The 19,871-nt window shown below is 38.6% G+C and overlaps 1 protein-coding gene across 4 annotated transcripts in view; it reads right to left on the bottom strand.

The window, feature by feature from the left end:
* Positions 1-6,638: 6,638 nt before the first annotated feature.
* Positions 6,639-19,871, bottom strand: part of LOC128685674 (rho family-interacting cell polarization regulator 2) — a 535,723-nt gene continuing 522,490 nt past the window's right edge. For 2 of the 4 annotated variants that reach the window (XM_070088106.1, XM_070088107.1), the window contains exon 19: positions 7,834-8,349. In XM_070088106.1, the coding sequence (XP_069944207.1) occupies positions 7,975-8,349 (375 nt within the window). In that variant the 3' untranslated portion in view covers positions 7,834-7,974. Of the gene's footprint in view, positions 8,350-19,871 lie in introns of all 4 variants that reach the window. The other 2 variants (XM_070088105.1, XM_070088108.1) reach the window with 2 other exon arrangements.

The following is a 19,871-nucleotide window of genomic DNA, read 5'->3' on the forward strand; positions in this document are numbered from 1 at the left end:
AAGTTTTTAGAAGCCTCCAACTCCTTGGATCAACTTTACCATGATTTGAGAAATTCAAGAGTAAATGAAATGTGGTGTTTAATATCCGTAGAGTTATAACATTCATGTTTATCTGCTCTTAACATTTATTTATTTATTTAACCCGTAAATGGTCCAAACGTATATATACGTTCACTACCGTTCTGCCCCAACTTTTTTGAGAAAAAAAACATTGTTGTTTTTAATAGGAAAAAAGAGCATATGGTACCCAGGCATCTCCAATTATTTTAATATGGTGCACAGTGAGTGCTCACGCCCATTCTCACATGTCTAGGCGACTCAGGCTTATCGTGACAATGTTAAATGTAGGACACATAAAACGTATACAGGTCTCCCTCAACATTCACGTTTTCAACTTTCACGGGCTTCACACATTCGCGAATTCCCAACCGCCAAATTCCCAGCCACCAAATTCCCAGCCGCCAAATCATATTTAAGTTTCCCACCACCTGCGAGTCCCTACTACCCTCCCTCCGACCCCCGCAACTGGCAGCCAGCCCTCCCACCACTCAGTGTGGTGAGTGTTTTGTTTGTTTATTATTTGCTATTAAATAACAGAATAAATAATGTAAACCCATTCATGACTGCATATTGGAATGGCTATTAGGAAAGGTATTAGACGGTGACATCATGTGTTTACTCTTGAACACAGCAAAGAATCGAACATTTCTGCTATTGCTAATAATAACAATAGTAATAATAATAATAATAACAATAATAATAATAATAAATATGATATAATTGAAGAAGGAAATTGTACAAAAATACGAGGGAGTGGTTGACACATCGTCAGTGTGACTTTGTTTATGCTGGAGTGAGCATTAGTCTCCCTGCTCTTCCAAACATTTCACAATAATTCATTGTGTTTGGTGCTTGTAGATTGAGTGTGACTGGAGTGGTAGAGGCAGTGATTGAGGCAATGGTATTTAATAACATACAGAGTTTATCTGGAGAGAGTTCCGGGGGTCAACGCCCCCGCGGCCCGGTCTGTGACCAGGCCTCCTTAGGTCAGTGTCCCAGGATGCGACCCACACCAGTCGACTAACACCCAGGTACCCATTTTACTGATGGGGAACATAGACAACAGGTGGAAAGAAACACGTCCAATGTTTCTACTCTGGCTGGGAATCGAACCCAGGCCCTCACCGTGTGAAGCGAGAGCGTTAACCACCAGGCCGCCAGAGCCCTCAATACATGTTATTAATAATATGTACTATTATTATTTATAACATACATGTATATGCTATTAAATACATACATGTTAATAATAATACATGTAATTAATAATAACATATACTATTATTATTTATAACATATATGTTATTAAACTATTAATACAGTGGATCCCCGCATAGCGACTTTAATCCGTGCAAGAGGGCTGATTGTTATGCGAAATGATCAGTATGCGAATGAATTTTCCCCATAAGAAATAATGGAAATCAAATTAATCCGTGCAAGACACCCAAAAGTATGAAAAAAAAAATTTTACCACATGAAATATACATTTTCCTACACACAAAGAGAAGGATACATGCACAATAGTAGAGTAGTACATGCACAATATATATTGTGCATGTACTACTCTACTAAATGAAGAATAAATGACACTTACCTTTATTGAAGATGCAGCAATGACTGATGAGACACTGTGTCCTGGGAGTGCCTTTTCCTCCTGAGTACTGTAGGTCCTGTTTGGCATTTTCTTCCAGAACAGGCCTTATCATACTGTGTATGCCACTATGATTCTTAAATCTCTCAAACCAACCTTTGCTGGCTTTAAATTCACCAATATGAGCACTAGTTCCAGGCATTTTTCCCTGTTCACCTGGGTGTTAGTCGACTGGTGTGGGTTGCATCCTGGGAGACAAGATTAAGGACCCCAATGGAAATAAGTTAGACAGTCTTCGATGACACTGACTTTTTTGGGTTATCCTGGGTGGCAAATCCTCTGGGGTTAATTGTTTCTTGGTATTCTCAATAAGCCACACCAACAACGGTGCTACAGCAGCAGCAGCAGCAGCAGCTGACAGTGATACAGCAGCAGCAGACGGTACTACAGCAGCAGCAGACTGTACTACAGCAGCAGCAGCAGCAGCTGATGGTGGTACAACAGCAGCTGACAGTGCTACAGCAGCAGCAGACGATGCTACAGCAGCAGCAGACGATGCTACAGCAGCAGCAGACAGTACTACAGCAGCAGCAGCAGCTGACGGTGGTACAACAGCAGCAGCAGCTGTACCACCAATAGTAGCGATGGTTGATTGGGGTTTATTATACAACCTGGCCAGCTCGGAGACACGCACTCCACTTTCATACTTATCAATGATCTTTTTCTTCATCTCTATAGTAATTCTCACCCTTATTGCTGTAGGGTTGGCACTAGAAGCTTTCTTGGGGCCCATGGTCACTTATTTTCCAGAAAAAATCACCAAAAACACTGTAATAATACGAAATGTTCCGATTGTATGCTTGGATGTTACCGCGGAGGCTGGCTGGTAAACAATGCCACCGGCGGCATATGTGAGGCTGGCTAAGGGCGCACATTGGACGCGTCTCGGATGAAGAGCGGTGAGCGGGTTTTTGGGCGGTATGCGAGGCAAAATTTTTGCGATAAAAGCGAGCGGTATGCGGATTGAACGGTATGCGATGCGTACGGTATGCGGGGGTCCACTGTACACTTAAAACTGTACTATTGTAAATTGTGCTACTTGTAATATTTTTTGCTACCTCCATTTTTCTAATAATGCATAATTAAAGTTTTACCACTCAGTAACCTATGTCTCTTTTTGTGATAATACATACAGTAATTAAAATTCACCATTCAGTAACCTATGTCAAGTCTTAAGTAGTATGTAAGCATTAGGATTACTTTGCCCAAAATACACAGCATGCTAGTGGCTTTCTTTGTACGTAAGAATATTTTATTACATGTGAACTACACTTTGTATACTACACAAAGAAATAAAGCTGTTTGTTTGTTTTTGAATGTTTTCAGATTTTGGAATTTCAGATAAATTATTCTGTACTGTATATGCATATATATACTTTTTAAAATACATATTTATGAATGTTATGTACATGTATATACAGGTTGACCATCACTAATCTGGCACCATCAGGACCTGTAGAGTGCCAGATTAGTGATTTTTCCAGATTACAGAGTGGTAAGGTTAGAATACACTTAATGCAACGGCGATATTTACTCATCAGCGATTTCACCCGCTTTACACCCTATTTTTGGCCTATTACATTGTTCCAGTCTACCAAACTCATAGCTATTTTGCTAGTATACCTTCTTTCTGTCGATTGAGTACAAGAAACTGCCCATTTACTTATTTCAACTACCCAATAAAGTGGTCAGAAATCAGTAATTTGGCAAATTTCGAACAAATTTCAAGAGAATCCAGTTTTAAAATAGGAACCAGAATAAACAGTACAGACATTCCTGGGACTAAAATAACATTTTCTCTGTTCATTATTCACTTCTCCAGGTTACTCTTATATTACTCTTGCTTTTCATTTTGAATTTTTATTCACACAAAAAATAGAAGATTTACTGTTATTCAGGCTACTGCATTATTGTAATAATTGTATAAATAATGTCAACCCATTCATGACTGTATATTAGACCAGCCAGTTGGACACATATTGGGTGGTTACGTCATTTGTTTATTCTTGAACATTGGCAAAGATCAAACATTTCTGCTACTTTGAGCTCAATTTCAAGGTATTTTCCTTTGTGAAACCAATCAAAATCATATCAATTTCTGTAACATATGTTCCAGTCTATCAAATCAGATCAAAAAGAGTGAGAATACAACCATAAAAACCATACGAAAATACACCAAGTCCCTGTTTTACACCAGAAACACAATCGCAGTTTTTTCTCATTATGCACTGAGTTTTTTTATATAGTGCACATTTACCACACAGACCTATTCTCTCATATTTAGGCCCAAATTTACCAGTCACAGCTCATCTGAGTGAGCTGAGCTCATGGCAACTGAAAGTAGCTTCAAAGCCACCTTATCTTTTATGGACAATGTATGGTGTATTTGCTTTACACAACAAGAAGCATTTCTTTTAGTCATTGGAACCATGGCTATGGCTAAAAGTGAGCAGGTTGTAACAATAAATGGAAAAAACGAAATTGGAATGAATTATGCAGCAAGTAGTGCCACCAAACAGTCACAGCAGGTTGGTGTAGCGACCCCAGAAATTTGAGATTATGCTAGCCAAAATTAGTGCCAGATTACTGATCGAACCGGATTACTGGTGGCCAACCTGTACCTGTATTTAGATATATGCATGTCTATATCTGTATGCGAATTTTCAAAATAAAAATAAATTGTACAACAAGTGTAGGGTATCTTTTTGCACAGTTATTACTGTGAAGAGAAGACAGGAAGTCCATAGCATTCATACAGATTAATATTATAGCATTTGCATGTATGTTTGTTAAGCCTTTCAGATTCATTGTTGGAGGAAGATGTTGGAGGTGGTGGTGTGTTTTGCTCTCCCAGAGACTCCAGTAATCTAAGGTACGAGTGAAACACCGTCTTCTTTATTTCTTTATTTTAAGATAAAGTGACTGTGTATATTTTATCCACACATATTCAAGGAGAGCAATTTACAGGTGAAATAATATAATGAACATACATTATGTACAATGAGAGAAGGCTGCTGTTTTAACATGAGAGAAGGTTGCTGTTTTAACACATATAACTATTAACACTATGGTAAGCACAAACATAGACTGTGTGAAGGCAAGATTTCATAATATTTTTGAAAAGTAGAAATTTTAATCTGAATATTTTTGACTCTTTTTTTTTTTTATATATCATAAGCTCAGTAAAGAGTAGCATGTTAAATAAGAATTCAGGTGACTGGAGATTTATAAGCAAGACTAATTAAAATTAGATAAAAATTTACTTAACATTTTAGGACTAGACAAGTCAAAAATTATAATTCACATATAAAAATTTGATAATGATATAGACAGATTTATACATGCACTATACAAAATGGCATGGAGTATATGACCCACAATACACCTTGATAACATTAAGAAGGTAATGGTACTGGGATGAGGTGCATTAGCTCACTGGTATGAAGCCATTTTTGCGAGCGAACAAACGCTGAGCACAAGTACACCCATTGCTTCATCATTTAAGCTTCACTACCCAGTATTTTAATTTTCTATATTACTAATTCTTATTACTTCAAGCTATCTTTGTAACCAAAGTATTCTTATATTAAAAATATATACAGTAGACAACCACCTTTTGTGAGAGTTATGTTACTGAATATCGAGGCTATTATGTGAAAACACGCTGGGTGAAGTGAACAACTTGTTGGAAGAATTGCATTACATTCCATGACACTATTTTTTAAATTAATGTATATATTATTTCTTAATGATCTAGAAATGTGTGGAGATGGCTCATGTTTCCCTACTAGGCCTGGTTGGATGAAGTGAGGTTTAAACATTCAACATGTGCAAAATGTTTGACTTTAAAAGGGTTATCCCAGCTTAAATTTACATCATGTATCTTTTGTGTGCCTATAATATCTGTGTGCAGTCAAAAATCACTGTAAATTTTTTTTACCAAAACCTAGAAAGTTATTAAATAACCTTACTTAACCCTTTGACTGTCGCGGCCGTATATATACGTCTTACGAGGTACAGTGTTTGACGTATATATACTCATAAATTCTAGCGGCTTCAAATCAAGCAGGAGAAAGCTGGTAGGCCCACATGTGAGAGAATGGGTCTGTGTGGTCAGTGTGCACCATATAAAAAAAATCCTGGAGCACGCAGTGCATAATGAGAAAAAAAAAACTCCGACGGTTTTTTTAATTAAAATGCCGACTTTGTGGTCTATTTTCGTATAGTATTTATGGTTGTATTCTCGTTTTCTTGGTCTCATTTGATAGAATGGAAAACATATTATAGGAATGGAGGTGATTTTGATTGATTTTACTATAAAAAGAACCTAGAAATGGAGCTCAAAGTAGGGGAAATGTATGATTTTTGTAAATGTTCAAAAGTAAACAAATGATGCCATTGTCCAATAAATGTCCAACTAGCCATTCTAATATGCAGTCATGAATGGGTTGATGTTATTTATACAATTATTACAGTATTGCAGTAGTCTGCATAATAGTAAGTCTTCTATTTTTTGTTTGAATAAAAATTCAAAATAGAAAGCAAGAGTAATATCAGAGGAGCCTGGAGACGTGACTGATGAATGAAGAAAATGTTATTTTAGAGCCAGGAATGTCTGCATTGCTCATTCTGGACCTTATTTTGAAATTGTCATATTTTTTAGTTTTCGTGAAATTGGCCGAATTGCAAATTTCTGACCACATTATTAGGTAGTTGAAATTGGTAAATGGGCAGTTTCTTGTACTCAATCGATAGAAAAAATGGAGTTCTAAAGAAATAGCTATGAGTTTGGGCAACTGGAACAATGAAATTAGCCGAAAATAGGGCTCAAAGTGGGCAAAATCGCCGATTTGTAAACAGCGCAGAGGTCGCTAACTTCGCGAGAGCATAATTCCGTCAGTTTTCCATCAAATTTCGTTTTTTGATGTCATTACAATCGGGAAAAGATTCTCTATCATTTCATAAGAAAAAATAATTTTTTTTTTTTTTAAATTTTGCAACACCAGGAGACACCTCAGGATTGGGGGTTACGACAGTCAAAGGGTTAAGTAAGGCTTGAGGGAAGTGCATGTCTAATACAGCTACTGTTTGTTGGTTTAATATATATTTCTCTTCTTACCACCTCCAGTATTACTAGTAGTCCTTTTTTGTCATGGTTAATATCCAGAGACAAGACAGAGTGATAAAAAGAGAAACAGAATGAACATAAGTGTGTGTTTGTGTGTGTGGGTGGGTGGAGTCAGATGATGGTATTAAGTGAACATGGTGACTACTGGCCAGCCAGCTAAGTGCCTCATGAGATATTCAGCAGTAAACATCTCATTCTAGTCTTTCATGACTTTTGACTACAAAATCTGTAGTCCTTGACTAATCTTCATCAAATAAATGTGACTTTCTATACATGTGTGTGATCATACACAAAGTATGAATGAATCTGGTTAAAAACTAACTGAGGTAAAAATATTAGTAATAATTCAATTTAATTGAAATGTAATACAAAATGTAGAGCTCTTGATCAATCTCTACCAAACAAAGATGAGCTCTCTAAACATACATAAAAATGAGTATACACATGGTATGAATAAATTGGGTGCAAAAACAAGATTTCAAGATTTTTTTAATTTAATGATAGAAATAAAAAAAAAGTAGAGCCACTACAATAGGAAGAGAACCTTCGGAGTGAAACGAGGAAATAGACACAAAAATAATGAGTCACAAGCAGACAGAAATGCAGTAGCTGGAGATGCAAAAGTTGGTGGTCTACTGTAGTCATTCCTGGGTTTGACATTAGCAATGACAGTGAAGTAGCTGTCAATATTTTGTGTTCTTGTAACCAATATAATATTCAATAATAAAGACATTTTAAGAGAACCATAAATGTATGGCACTGGAATGAATCTACCATTTAAAAACTTGGATAATGAAGGTATGGGTGTATATACACTGCTGCAGCTACAGTTTACTGATTAAATAAACCAAATATGGTATGTATATTTTATACATGCCTCCAGAATATCAGGAATTGGCAAATTACACAACAGTGAAGACATTCTATTAAGCTAAATAGTAATTAAAGTATGAAAATATGAAACAAAGTTACACATAACATCAAATTTTACCTTTAATTACTTTGCTTTAATAGTAAAACTGAAATTTCATCCTAAATTAGCTCAATAAATGCCTGCTGAAATATTTAAAATTTGGTATTATTTGTTTGCAAGAACTTCCATGCCATATCACTCATCAAAATATAGCTATTTCATGATCTACAGTTTGGTTTTCTCCTTCATATCTACTCCCTGAAACCCATGAGATGAAAGCTGGACTTGATGTAGTGCTGTCTGGCCCTCAGCCCCAAGACTCAGCAATGAACGTCTGGCAGCTTCCCGAACTTCTCCACTGGAATCATGTTGTTGAAGATAGGAAAGAACTTCTACAGGCCGAGGCCATTCAGGAGTTACTTCTAGAGCTGAGGAATGTTTCTTGGTTTTTGAGCTTTTGCCAGGTACTGGTTTTTGAGAATCTGTTTTGCTTTGGGTATTAACAGGAACAATGGGTGCCAACACTCCCAGCAGTATACATGCAGCCTCTCGATCACTTGTACGGTTAGATTCTAGCAGAAGTAAACACAGATCTACAATCTGGAAAACAGGAAGCATAAATTATATTTACAATATAAGAAATTAAATATTACTGCAGTACCCAAAAGACACTTTGAATTACTATAACTAATGATTAGTTTCCATTGTAACAATTACAGCATTTTAAAATGAGCCTTTAAGGTAATTACTGAATGTACTGTACATATACAAAGGTCCCTCAATAATCGTTGGGCTCGATAGTCATCCTTTTCGGGAATCATCGCATTATTTTCGTCCAAACATTGGCTCGCAAATGGTCGATTGACTCGCTAATCATCATTCATCCTGGACGCGTACTCACGGCTCTGAGCCGCCTCGGCCTCCCTTCCCAACCAGTGTGCCATTGTTTACCAGCAAGCGATGGTCCCTTCACTTGTTCATACGAAATATTTCATAATATTCCATTCATTTTAGTGCTTGCAAGTGCTAAATAGGCTACCATGGCTCCAAAGAAAAACATAAATTGAACAATATGAAAGTGGCATACGTGTGGCTGAACTGGCCAGGATGTATAACAAACCCCATACAACCATATCTTCCATTGTGGCAAAGAAAAAGGAAATCAAGGAAGCTGTTTTTACTTGGAGAAAATTGTGTCCAGATTGTGTCCACAAGAGGGATTTTGAAGGGTTTGTGGCTGACCCTGATGAGCCTATGTCAGTCGTGAAATCTATTGTAGCATTGGGGAGTTCCATGGGGTTGGATGTGAGTTTGGAGGATATGGAAGAGTTGGTGGAGGACCACAACAAAGAGCTAACCATTGAGGAGCTGCAAGAGCTTCAGCAGGAACAGCAACAGATCGCAGCTCAGAATCTTGCTGCAGAGGAGGAGGAAGAGAGATGGAAGAAGGTGCCTTCTTCAGAAATGTGGGGTAGGATGGAAAGATTTATGGAGAAACATCACCTGGATAAGGATGTTGCAAGCCATATCGACAACTTGTACAGTGACAGAGTCTTGGCCCATTTTAGGAAAGTTTTAAAGAGACGCTAGACACAGAGCTCTCTGGACACTTTTTTTGCAATACAGGACTCCAGTGATTCTCAAGCTGGTCCTAGTGGCATTAAGAAACACAGAAGAGAAGTATGTAACCCCAGAAAAGGATTTGGTACCTGAGGTGTTGATGGAAGGGGATTCCCCTTCCAAACAGTAACTAATCCAATCTCTCTCCTCCTCCAGTCTTCCATACACTAAGAAGAATCATCAATAAAGGTAAGTGTTATGCTGTTACTGTTTCATTCATCATGTCCCACTGTATTGTTTATGTACTACATCTATATTTCATGTAAAAAATTTTTTTGTTTTAATACTTCTGGGTGTCAGGAACAGATTAACCCTTTGACTGTCGCAGGCCCCTTTCTGAAACTGTCATTCTATGTCGCAAAATATTCGAAAAAAACAAAAAAAAATTTCTTATGAAAATTTTAAGATTATTTTTCTGAGTGTTTTAGTCCAAAAAAAAAAAAAATTGCCATCAGTACTTACCGAGATATAGAGGCATGAAGTTTGCAGAAAATGAGCCGTGTATGGCAACAGTGGCAACTGCCGCTCACCTGGTAAACTTTGGTTTACTTGTAATTGAAGGCTTGTTGTTTTTTCACTCTTATTTTTTCACATAACTTATGTGGCCTGTGAGACCAAAGTAAGGTGCAATGTACATATATATACTCGTTGTATACAACACAATAAGCACACAAACATAATTATCAATATATTGTTTACAAAACTTGTTTACAAAAACAAACAATACAAATTTTTTTTTATTACTATTGTTCTATAATATACAGTGGACCCACAACCAGCGATGGCATTGATTAACGATAAATCTGACTAGCGATGCATTTTAACGCAAATATTTTGCCTCAACTAGCGCTTAAAAACCCGACCAGCGCTATTCGTTCCGTACCATACGCGTCCAAAGTACTTTGGCCTGAGCGCGCCTCACTTATCCCTTGGGTGCCAGTGTTTACAAGCCAGCCAGCCACAGCGGTCGCTTCCAAACATACAACAACTGGAACATTTCATATTATCACAGCCTTTGTAGTGATTGCACCTGCAAAATAAGTCACCATGGGCCCCAAGAAAACTTCTAGTGCCAACCCTACAGCAAAAAGGGTGAGAAATACTATGGAGATGAAGAAAGAGATCATTGCTAAGTATGAAAGTGGAGTGCATGTCTCTGAGCTGGTCAGGTTGTATAATAAACCCCAATCAACCATCACTACTATTGTGGGCAAGAAAATGGCAATCAAGGAAGCTGTTCTTGCCAAAGGTGCAACTATGTTTTCGAAACTGAGATCGCAAGTGATAGAAGATGTTGAGAGACTGTTTTTGGTGTGGATAAATGAGAAACAGATAGCAGGAGACAGCATCTCTCAAGCGATCATATGTGAAAAGGCTAGGAAGTTGCATGACGATTTAATTACAAAAATGCCAGCAACTAGTGATGTGAGTGAATTTAAGGCCAGCAAGGTTGGTTTGAGAGTTTTAAGAAGCGTAGTGGCATTCATAGTGTGATAAGGCATGGTGAGGCTGCCAGTTCGGACCACAAATCGGCTGAAAAATATGTGCAGGACTTCAAGGAGTACATAGACAGTGAAGGACTGAAACCTGAACAAGTGTTTAATTGTGACGAAACAGGCCTGTTTTGGAAGAAAATGCCAAGGACCTACATTACTCATTATTCATTACTTCTCCATCACTGTCTTGCCAGAGGCATGCCTACACTACAGATATAAAATTGCAACTTATCAACACCCCTCCTTCAGAGTGCAGGCACTGTACTTCCCACCTCCAGGACTCAAAGTCCAGCCTGCCGGTTTCCCTGAATCCCTTCATAAATCTTACTCGCTCTTATCTAACATGTTCACGTATGCTTGCTGGAAGTCCAAGCCCTCTTGCACATAAAACCTCCTTTACCCCCTCCCTCCAACCTTTCCTAGGCAAACCTCTACCCTGCCTTCCCTCCACTACAGATTTATACACTCTTGAAGTCATTCTATTTTGTTCCATCCACTCTACATATCTGAACCACCTCAACAAGCCCTCCTCAGCCCTCTGGATAACAGTTTTGGTAATCCAGCACCTCCTCCTAATTTCCAAACTACGAATTCTCTGCATTATATTCACACCACACATTGCCCTCAGACATGACATCTCCACTGCCTCCAGCCTTCTCCTTGTTGCAACATTCACCACCCATGCTTCACACCAATATAAGAGCGTTGGTATAACTATACTCTCATACATTCCCCTTTTCGCTTCCATTAATAACATTCTTTGTCTCCACTGACTCCTCAGTGCACCACTCACCTTTTCCCCCCTCAATTTTATTATTCACATGGTCTTTCATGACCCATCTGCTGACAAGGCCACTCCCAAATATCTGAATATATTTACTTCCATACTCCCTCCCTCCAATCTGATATCCAATGTTTCATTACCTAATTTTTTTCTTATCTTCATCACCTTACTGTTTCCTATGTTCACTTTTAATTTTCTTCTTTTACGTATGTACGTTGGATTGCGTGCAGCCAGCAGTAACAGCCTGGTCGATCAGGCTCTGATCCACCATGAGGCCTGGTCACAGACCGGGCCGTGGGAGCGTTGACCCCCAGAACTCTCTCCAGGTAAACTTCAATACCCTACCAAACTCGTCCATCAACCTCTGCAGCTTCTCTTCAGAATATCCCAAAAGTACAGTGTCATCAGCAAAAACCAACTGTGACACTCCCACTTTGTGTCAGATTCTTTATCTTTTAATCCCATGCCTCATGCCAATACCTGATCGTTAGATAAAGATAAAGATATTTATTTTGACAAATTGCATGGTTTTACAGAGGAATATAACAGTTGGGTGTACATGCCACAAGCCCCTTTATATGCAGAGCATTTCGGGCAAACTTAAAATTAACTTAAGATTAGTAAGGCAATAATACATAGTTCATATGGTCATTAGATGAGTTATAGTAAGTACAGGAGAATTGCATATTCTATCCATTGTACCATATGGTACTATTTGGTACTGTTGTACTCAACACAACCACACTAATATTTTCATTATGATTTTGTTTACAATTTACTTGTAAACAAGTTTTGTAAGCAGTACAATGATAAACAAATTAGTACAGTTATTGTGTTGAATACAATGAGTGTATATTTATACATTTTACATTATATTGGTCTCACAGGGCACAAAAGTTAGTGGAAAAAGAAAAATAGAAAAGAAAAAAGTAACAAAAAACTAAAATAAAATAATGAGACTTTACGGAAGTCGCGGATGTTGCCGCCAACAGGTCATTGAGGGTTACCTTCACGCCTCTGTATCTTGGTAACTACTGATCAATTTTTTTTTTTGTTTCATTACCTACAGAAAATTATTATCTTTAATTCTGTAAGAATTTTTTTTTTTTTTTTTTTTTTTTCAAAAATTCTTGGACCCTGGTGCACCTTTTGAGATTTGGCCTCTGGACCCTGAAAGGGTTAAATAAAAACACCAACCATTCCAAAACTATATTCCCACCTGCTTTTAACATTTCTGTCTTCATCCCGTCAATCCCCAGCTACTTTACCCCATTTCATTCTACCCACTGCCTCACGCACTTCCCCCACATAATCAAACCTGTAATTCTTATAACAATTAAACTCAATAAAAGCCATATAGCATGTACTAATAGGATATTCAATTCTCTAAATTTATTTTTACAACCACCTAAGAGACTGTATTTAAAAGCACTCAATTAGTCATTGCCTTATTAATCTGAAGATAATCTTAAGTTTGCCTGAAATGCTCTGCATATTAAGAGGGCTTTCTGCATGCACACCTAAATGCCATTCACCTCTGTACAAACACTGTATCATGCTGAAATACAGAATTTTAATCTTAATACATGAATAACCTGCATTTAGGAGACTGAAACTTATGATGATGTTTGAGTCCGACTTGGACCATTAAATAGTGACTACGTAATGGTCCAAGTCGGACTGAATTGTCATCATAAGTTTCAATCTACTAAGTGTGGGTTATTTGTGCATTGTTCCAGTCATGGTATTATGCTTCTTTTTTTTTTCTTTCTAAATGCATTTATACTTTACTTTGTGTAAGTTATTTTTAAACATGTACGGTGGACCCCCGAGTTTCATGATTAATCTGTTCCAGAGAGTCTGCTGAAAGTCGAAATTCACAAATGGCGAAATCATTTTCCCCATAAGAAATAACAGAAATCCAATTAATCTATCCCAGACACTCAAAAATATTAAAAAAAAAAAAAAAAAAATTAAAATTAAATAAAGATTTACATACAGAAAACAATGAGAAATCAAGTACGTATATACATACATAAAATAATAACATTACACTTACCTTTATTGAAGCCTTCTGGGTGGATGGAAGACAGGAGGAGGGGAGAGGATGAAGGTACACTATTGTTTGGAAGGTTAATCCCCTTCCATAAAGACTTCAGGTACCAAGTCCTTTTCTGGGGTTACTTCCCTTTGTTTTTTAATGGCACTGGGACCAGCTTGAGAGTCACTGGACCCCTGCTGCACAAAATACCTGGCCAGAGAGCTCTGTTTGTGGCATTTCTTTAAAACATCCCTAAAATGGGACACAACACTGTCATTGTACATGTTGCCAACATGGCCTGCAACAGCTTTGTCAGGGTGAATTCATCCATAAATGTTTGCACCTTTGTCCACATTGCACAAATCTCCTTAATCTTTGAAGGCAGCACCTACTTCCATCTCTCTTTCTTCTCCTCTGAAGCAATTTCCTGAGCTGTGGTCTGTTGCTGTTGCAGATAAAACTCTTGCAGCTCTGTACTGGTTAGCTCTTCATCGTGGTCCTCCACCAACTCTTCCACATCCAGCCCAATGGAATTCCCCAATGCCACATTACTTTCCACAACTGGCATAGGCTCCTCAGGGTTAGCCACAAACCCTTTAAAATCCCTCTCTTGTACACATTGTGGCCACAATTTTCTCCAAGCAAAGTTCAAAGTCCTGGAAGTCACTCCCTCCCAAGCCTTACCTATAAGGTTTATGCAATGGAGGATATTGAAGTGATCTTTCCAGAACTCTCTTAGGGTCAATTCGGTGTCTGAGGTCACTTCAAAGCACTTTTGAAACACTGCTTTGGTGTACAGTTTTTTGAAGTTTGAAATGACCTGCTGGTCCATGGGCTGGAGGAGAGGAGTGGTATTAGGGGGCAAGAACTTCATTGTGATGAAACGAAAGTCCTGCACCATTTGCTATTCCAAGTCTGGAGGATGAGCAGGAGCATTGTCCATTACCAGGAGGCACTTGAGTTCCAATTTATTTTCCAGGAGATATTTCTTCACACTGGGGCCAAACACTTCATTGAACCAATCAAGGAAAATGTTCCTAATGACCAATGCTTTACTGTTAGCCTTCCACATCACACACAAATTAGCCTTGGCAACACTGTTTTTCTTGAACACTCTGGGATTTTCAGAGTGATATACCAGTAAAGGCTTTACTTTGCAATCCCCACTAGCATTACTACAAAACATGACAGTTAACCTGTCTTTCATAGGCTTGTGTCCTGGCAGTGCCATTTTCTCCTGGGTGATGAAGGTCCTCTTTGCCATTTTCTTCCAAAACAGGCCTGCTTTGTCACAAATGAACACTTGTTGAGGTTTGAATTGTTCAGCCTCTGTGTATCCCTTGAATTCCTGAACATATTTTTCAGCTGCTTTTTTGTCAGAACTGGCAGCCTCGCCATGCCTTACCACACTGTGTATGCCACTATGCTTCTTAAATCTCTCAAACCAGCTTTTGCTAGCCTTAAAATTACAAACATCAGCACTCATTGCAGGCATTTTCTTAATGAGATCGTCATGCAACTGCCTTGCCTTTTCACAAATTATCGACTGCATAACACTATCTTCAACAATAACCTCTCCACTTCTTCGAAGATTTGCGATCTTTTTTTTGTCAGCATATCTACCCCTTTTTGCAACAACATCTTCCTTGATTTCCTTTTCCTTCACCATGATCAAAGTGATGGTTGAATGGTGTTTGCCATATACCCTGGCAAGGCCTGAAACACGCACTCCACTTTCATATTTTTCAATGATTTCTTACTTTAATTTGTTCGTGTTTCTCACTTTCTTTACCAAAGGGCTGGCACTAGCTTCCTTTGAGGCCCAATCACGAGGCCAATCACAAACTGCGAGGCTATATTTTGACGAAAAAAGCTGCCGAAAGTCGGATTTCACAAAAGTCGTGGCCGCCAAAACACGGGAGTCCACTGCATAAAGAATTCACATTTGCTTGGTAGAGATTGGTCAAGAACCATATACAGCCTCTCCTCACTTAGCGACGGGCTCTCTGATCAGTATTTATACTTAAATGTACATTAGAGCTGATTTCCTCTATTCTGTTTATTTCAATATACAGTACACATATTTTTTTTTTTTTTTTATTATCACACTGGCCGATTCCCACCAAGGCAGGGTGGCCCGAAAAAGAAAAACTTTCACCATCATTCACTCCATCACTGTCTTGCCAGAAGGGTGCTTTACACTACAGTTTTTAAACTGCAACATTAACACCCCTCCTTCAGAGTGCAGGCACTGTACTTCCCATCTCCAGGACTCAAGTCCGGCCTGCCGGTTTCCCTGAACCCCTTCATAAATGTTACTTTGCTCACACTCCAACAGCACGTCAAGTATTAAAAACCATTTGTCTCCATTCACTCCTATCAAACACGCTCACGCATGCCTGCTGGAAGTCCAAGCCCCTCGCACACAAAACCTCCTTTACCCCCTCCCTCCAACCCTTCCTAGGCCGACCCCTACCCCGCCTTCCTTCCACTACAGACTGATACACTCTTGAAGTTATTCTGTTTCGCTCCATTCTCTCTACATGTCCGAACCACCTCAACAACCCTTCCTCAGCCCTCTGGACAACAGTTTTGGTAATCCCGCACCTCCTCCTAACTTCCAAACTACGAATTCTCTGCATTATATTCACACCACACATTGCCCTCAGACATGACATCTCCACTGCCTCCAGCCTTCTCCTCGCTGCAACATTCATCACCCATGCTTCACACCCATATAAGAGCGTTGGTAAAACTATACTCTCATACATTCCCCTCTTTGCCTCCAAGGACAAAGTTCTCTGTCTCCACAGACTCCTAAGTGCACCACTCACTCTTTTTCCTTCATCAATTCTATGATTCACCTCATCTTTCATAGACCCATCCGCTGACACGTCCACTCCCAAATATCTGAATACGTTCACCTCCTCCATACTCTCTCCCTCCAATCTGATATTCAATCTTTCATCACCTAATCTTTTTGTTATCCTCATAACCTTACTCTTTCCTGTATTCACCTTTAATTTTCTTCTTTTGCACACCCTACCAAATTCATCCACCAATCTCTGCAGCTTCTCTTCAGAATCTCCCAAGAGCACAGTGTCATCAGCAAAGAGCAGCTGTGACAACTCCCACCCTGTGTGTGATTCTTTATCTTTTAACTCCACGCCTCTTGCCAAGACCCTCGCATTTACTTCTCTTACAACCCCATCTATAAATATATTAAACAACCACGGTGACATCACACATCCTTGTCTAAGGCCTACTTTTACTGGGAAAAAATTTCCCTCTTTTCTACATACTCTAACTTGAGCCTCACTATCCTCGTAAAAACTCTTCACTGCTTTCAGTAACCTACCTCCTACACCATACACTTGCAACATCTGCCACATTGCCCCCCTATCCACCCTGTCATACGCCTTTTCCAAATCCATAAATGCCACAAAGACCTCTTTAGCCTTATCTAAATACTGTTCACTTATATGTTTCACTGTAAACACCTGGTCCACACACCCCCTACCTTTCCTAAAGCCTCCTTGTTCATCTGCTATCCTATTCTCCGTCTTACTCTTAATTCTTTCAATTATAACTCTACCATACACTTTACCAGGTACACTCAACAGACTTATCCCCCTATAATTTTTGCACTCTCTTTTATCCCCTTTGCCTTTATACAAAGGAACTATGCATGCTCTCTGCCAATCCCTAGGTACCTTACCCTCTTCCATACATTTATTAAATAATTGCACCAACCACTCCAAAACTATATCCCCACCTGCTTTTAACATTTCTATCTTTATCCCATCAATCCCAGCTGCCTTACCCCCTTTCATTTTACCTACTGCCTCACGAACTTCCCCCACACTCACAACTGGCTCTTCCTCACTCCTACAAGATGTTATTCCTCCTTGCCCTATACACGAAATCACAGCTTCCCTATCTTCATCAACATTTAACAATTCCTCAAAATATTCCCTCCATCTTCCCAATACCTCTAACTCTCCATTTAATAACTCTCCTCTCCTATTTTTAACTGACAAATCCATTTGTTCTCTAGGCTTCCTTAACTTGTTAATCTCACTCCAAAACTTTTTCTTATTTTCAACAAAATTTGTTGATAACAGCTCACCCACTCTCTCATTTGCTCTCTTTTTACATTGCTTCACCACTCTCTTAACCTCTCTCTTTTTCTCCATATACTCTTCCCTCCTTGCATCACTTCTACTTTGTAAAAACTTCTCATATGCTAACTTTTTCTCCCTTACTACTCTCTTTACATCATCATTCCACCAATCGCTCCTCTTCCCTCCTGCACCCACTTTCCTGTAACCACAAACTTCTGCTGAACACTCTAACACTACATTTTTAAACCTACCCCATTCCTCTTCGACCCCATTGCCTATGCTCTCATTAGCCCATCTATCCTCCAATAGCTGTTTATATCTTACCCTAACTGCCTCCTCTTTTAGTTTATAAACCTTCACCTCTCTCTTCCCTGATGCTTCTATTCTCCTTGTATCCCATCTACCTTTTACTCTCAGTGTAGCTACAACTAGAAAGTGATCTGATATATCTGTGGCCCCTCGATAAACATGTACATCCTGAAGTCTACTCAACAGTCTTTTATCTACCAATACATAATCCAACAAACTACTGTCATTTCGCCCTACATCATATCGTGTATACTTATTTATCCTCTTTTTCTTAAAATATGTATTACCTATAACTAAACCCCTTTCTATACAAAGTTCAATCAAAGGGCTCCCATTATCATTTACGCCTGGCACCCCAAACTTACCTACCACACCCTCTCTAAAAGTTTCTCCTACTTTAGCATTCAGGTCCCCTACCACAATTACTCTCTCACTTGGTTCAAAGGCTCCTATACATTCACTTAACATCTCCCAAAATCTCTCTCTCTCCTCTGCATTCCTCTCTTCTCCAGGTGCATACACGCTTATTATGACCCACTTCTCACATCCAACCTTTACTTTAATCCACATAATTCTCGAATTTACACATTCATATTCTCTTTTCTCCTTCCATAACTGATCATTTAACATTACTGCTACCCCTTCCTTTGCTCTAACTCTCTCAGATACTCCAGATTTAATCCCATTTATTTCCCCCCACTGAAACTCCCCTACCCCCTTCAGCTTTGTTTTGCTTAGACCCAGGACATCCAACTTCTTTTCATTCATAACATCAGCAATCATCTGTTTCTTGTCATCCGCACTACATCCACGCACATTTAAACAACCCAGTTTTATAAAGTTTTTCTTCTTCTCTTTTTTAGTAAATGTATACAGGAGAAGGGGTTACTAGCCCATTTTTTTATACAGTAGTACACATACTACTGTATAAAAATTTAAAAATATACCAAAAATGTTATAAATGGTGCACAGGTGACATTAAAACAATATCATAAATGGTTGACACAAACCCACTACCAATAGAGTATGCTTCTCACTTAGCAACAAATTCTTTTAACGACATGGTCTTAGGAACGGAACTCCATCTTTAACCCTTTCAGGGTTTCGGCCGTACTAGTACGGCTTGCGCACCAGGGTTTTTGACGTACTAGTATGCCTAAATTCTAGCGCCCTCAAATATAGTGAGAGAAAGCTGGTAGGCCTACATATGAAAAAATGGGTCTATGTGGTCAGTGTGCACAGTATCAAAAAAATCCTGCAATACTCAGTGCGCAATGAGAAAAAAAATCTTTGACCGTGCTTTTGGATTAAAACAGCGACTTTGCACTGTATTTTCGTATGGTATTTATTGTTATATTCTAGTTTTCCTGGTCTTATTCTATAAATGGAAGACATATTACAGAAATGGAGATGATTTTGACTGATTTTACAATGAAAAGTACCTTGAAATTGAGCTCAAAGTAGCAGAAATGTTCGATTTTTACCAAAGTTCAAAAGTAAACAAATCATGCTAAGCGTCCAATGCACGTCAATTGGTGAGTCTAATATTCTTTCACAAGTGCACCGATATTATTTATACCATTTTTTACACTAATGCAGTAGTCTGCATAACAGTAAATCTTCTATTTTTTGTGAGAATAAAAATTCAAAGTGAAAAGCAGAAGAATGTAAGAGGGGCTTTGGGACTTGACGAATGAACAGAGGAAATATCATTTTAGTGCCAGGAATGTCTTTTTTGTTTATTCTGG

This window comes from Cherax quadricarinatus, chromosome 23 (genome assembly GCF_038502225.1).
Source record: "Cherax quadricarinatus isolate ZL_2023a chromosome 23, ASM3850222v1, whole genome shotgun sequence".
Classification (NCBI taxonomy): domain Eukaryota; kingdom Metazoa; phylum Arthropoda; class Malacostraca; order Decapoda; family Parastacidae; genus Cherax; species Cherax quadricarinatus.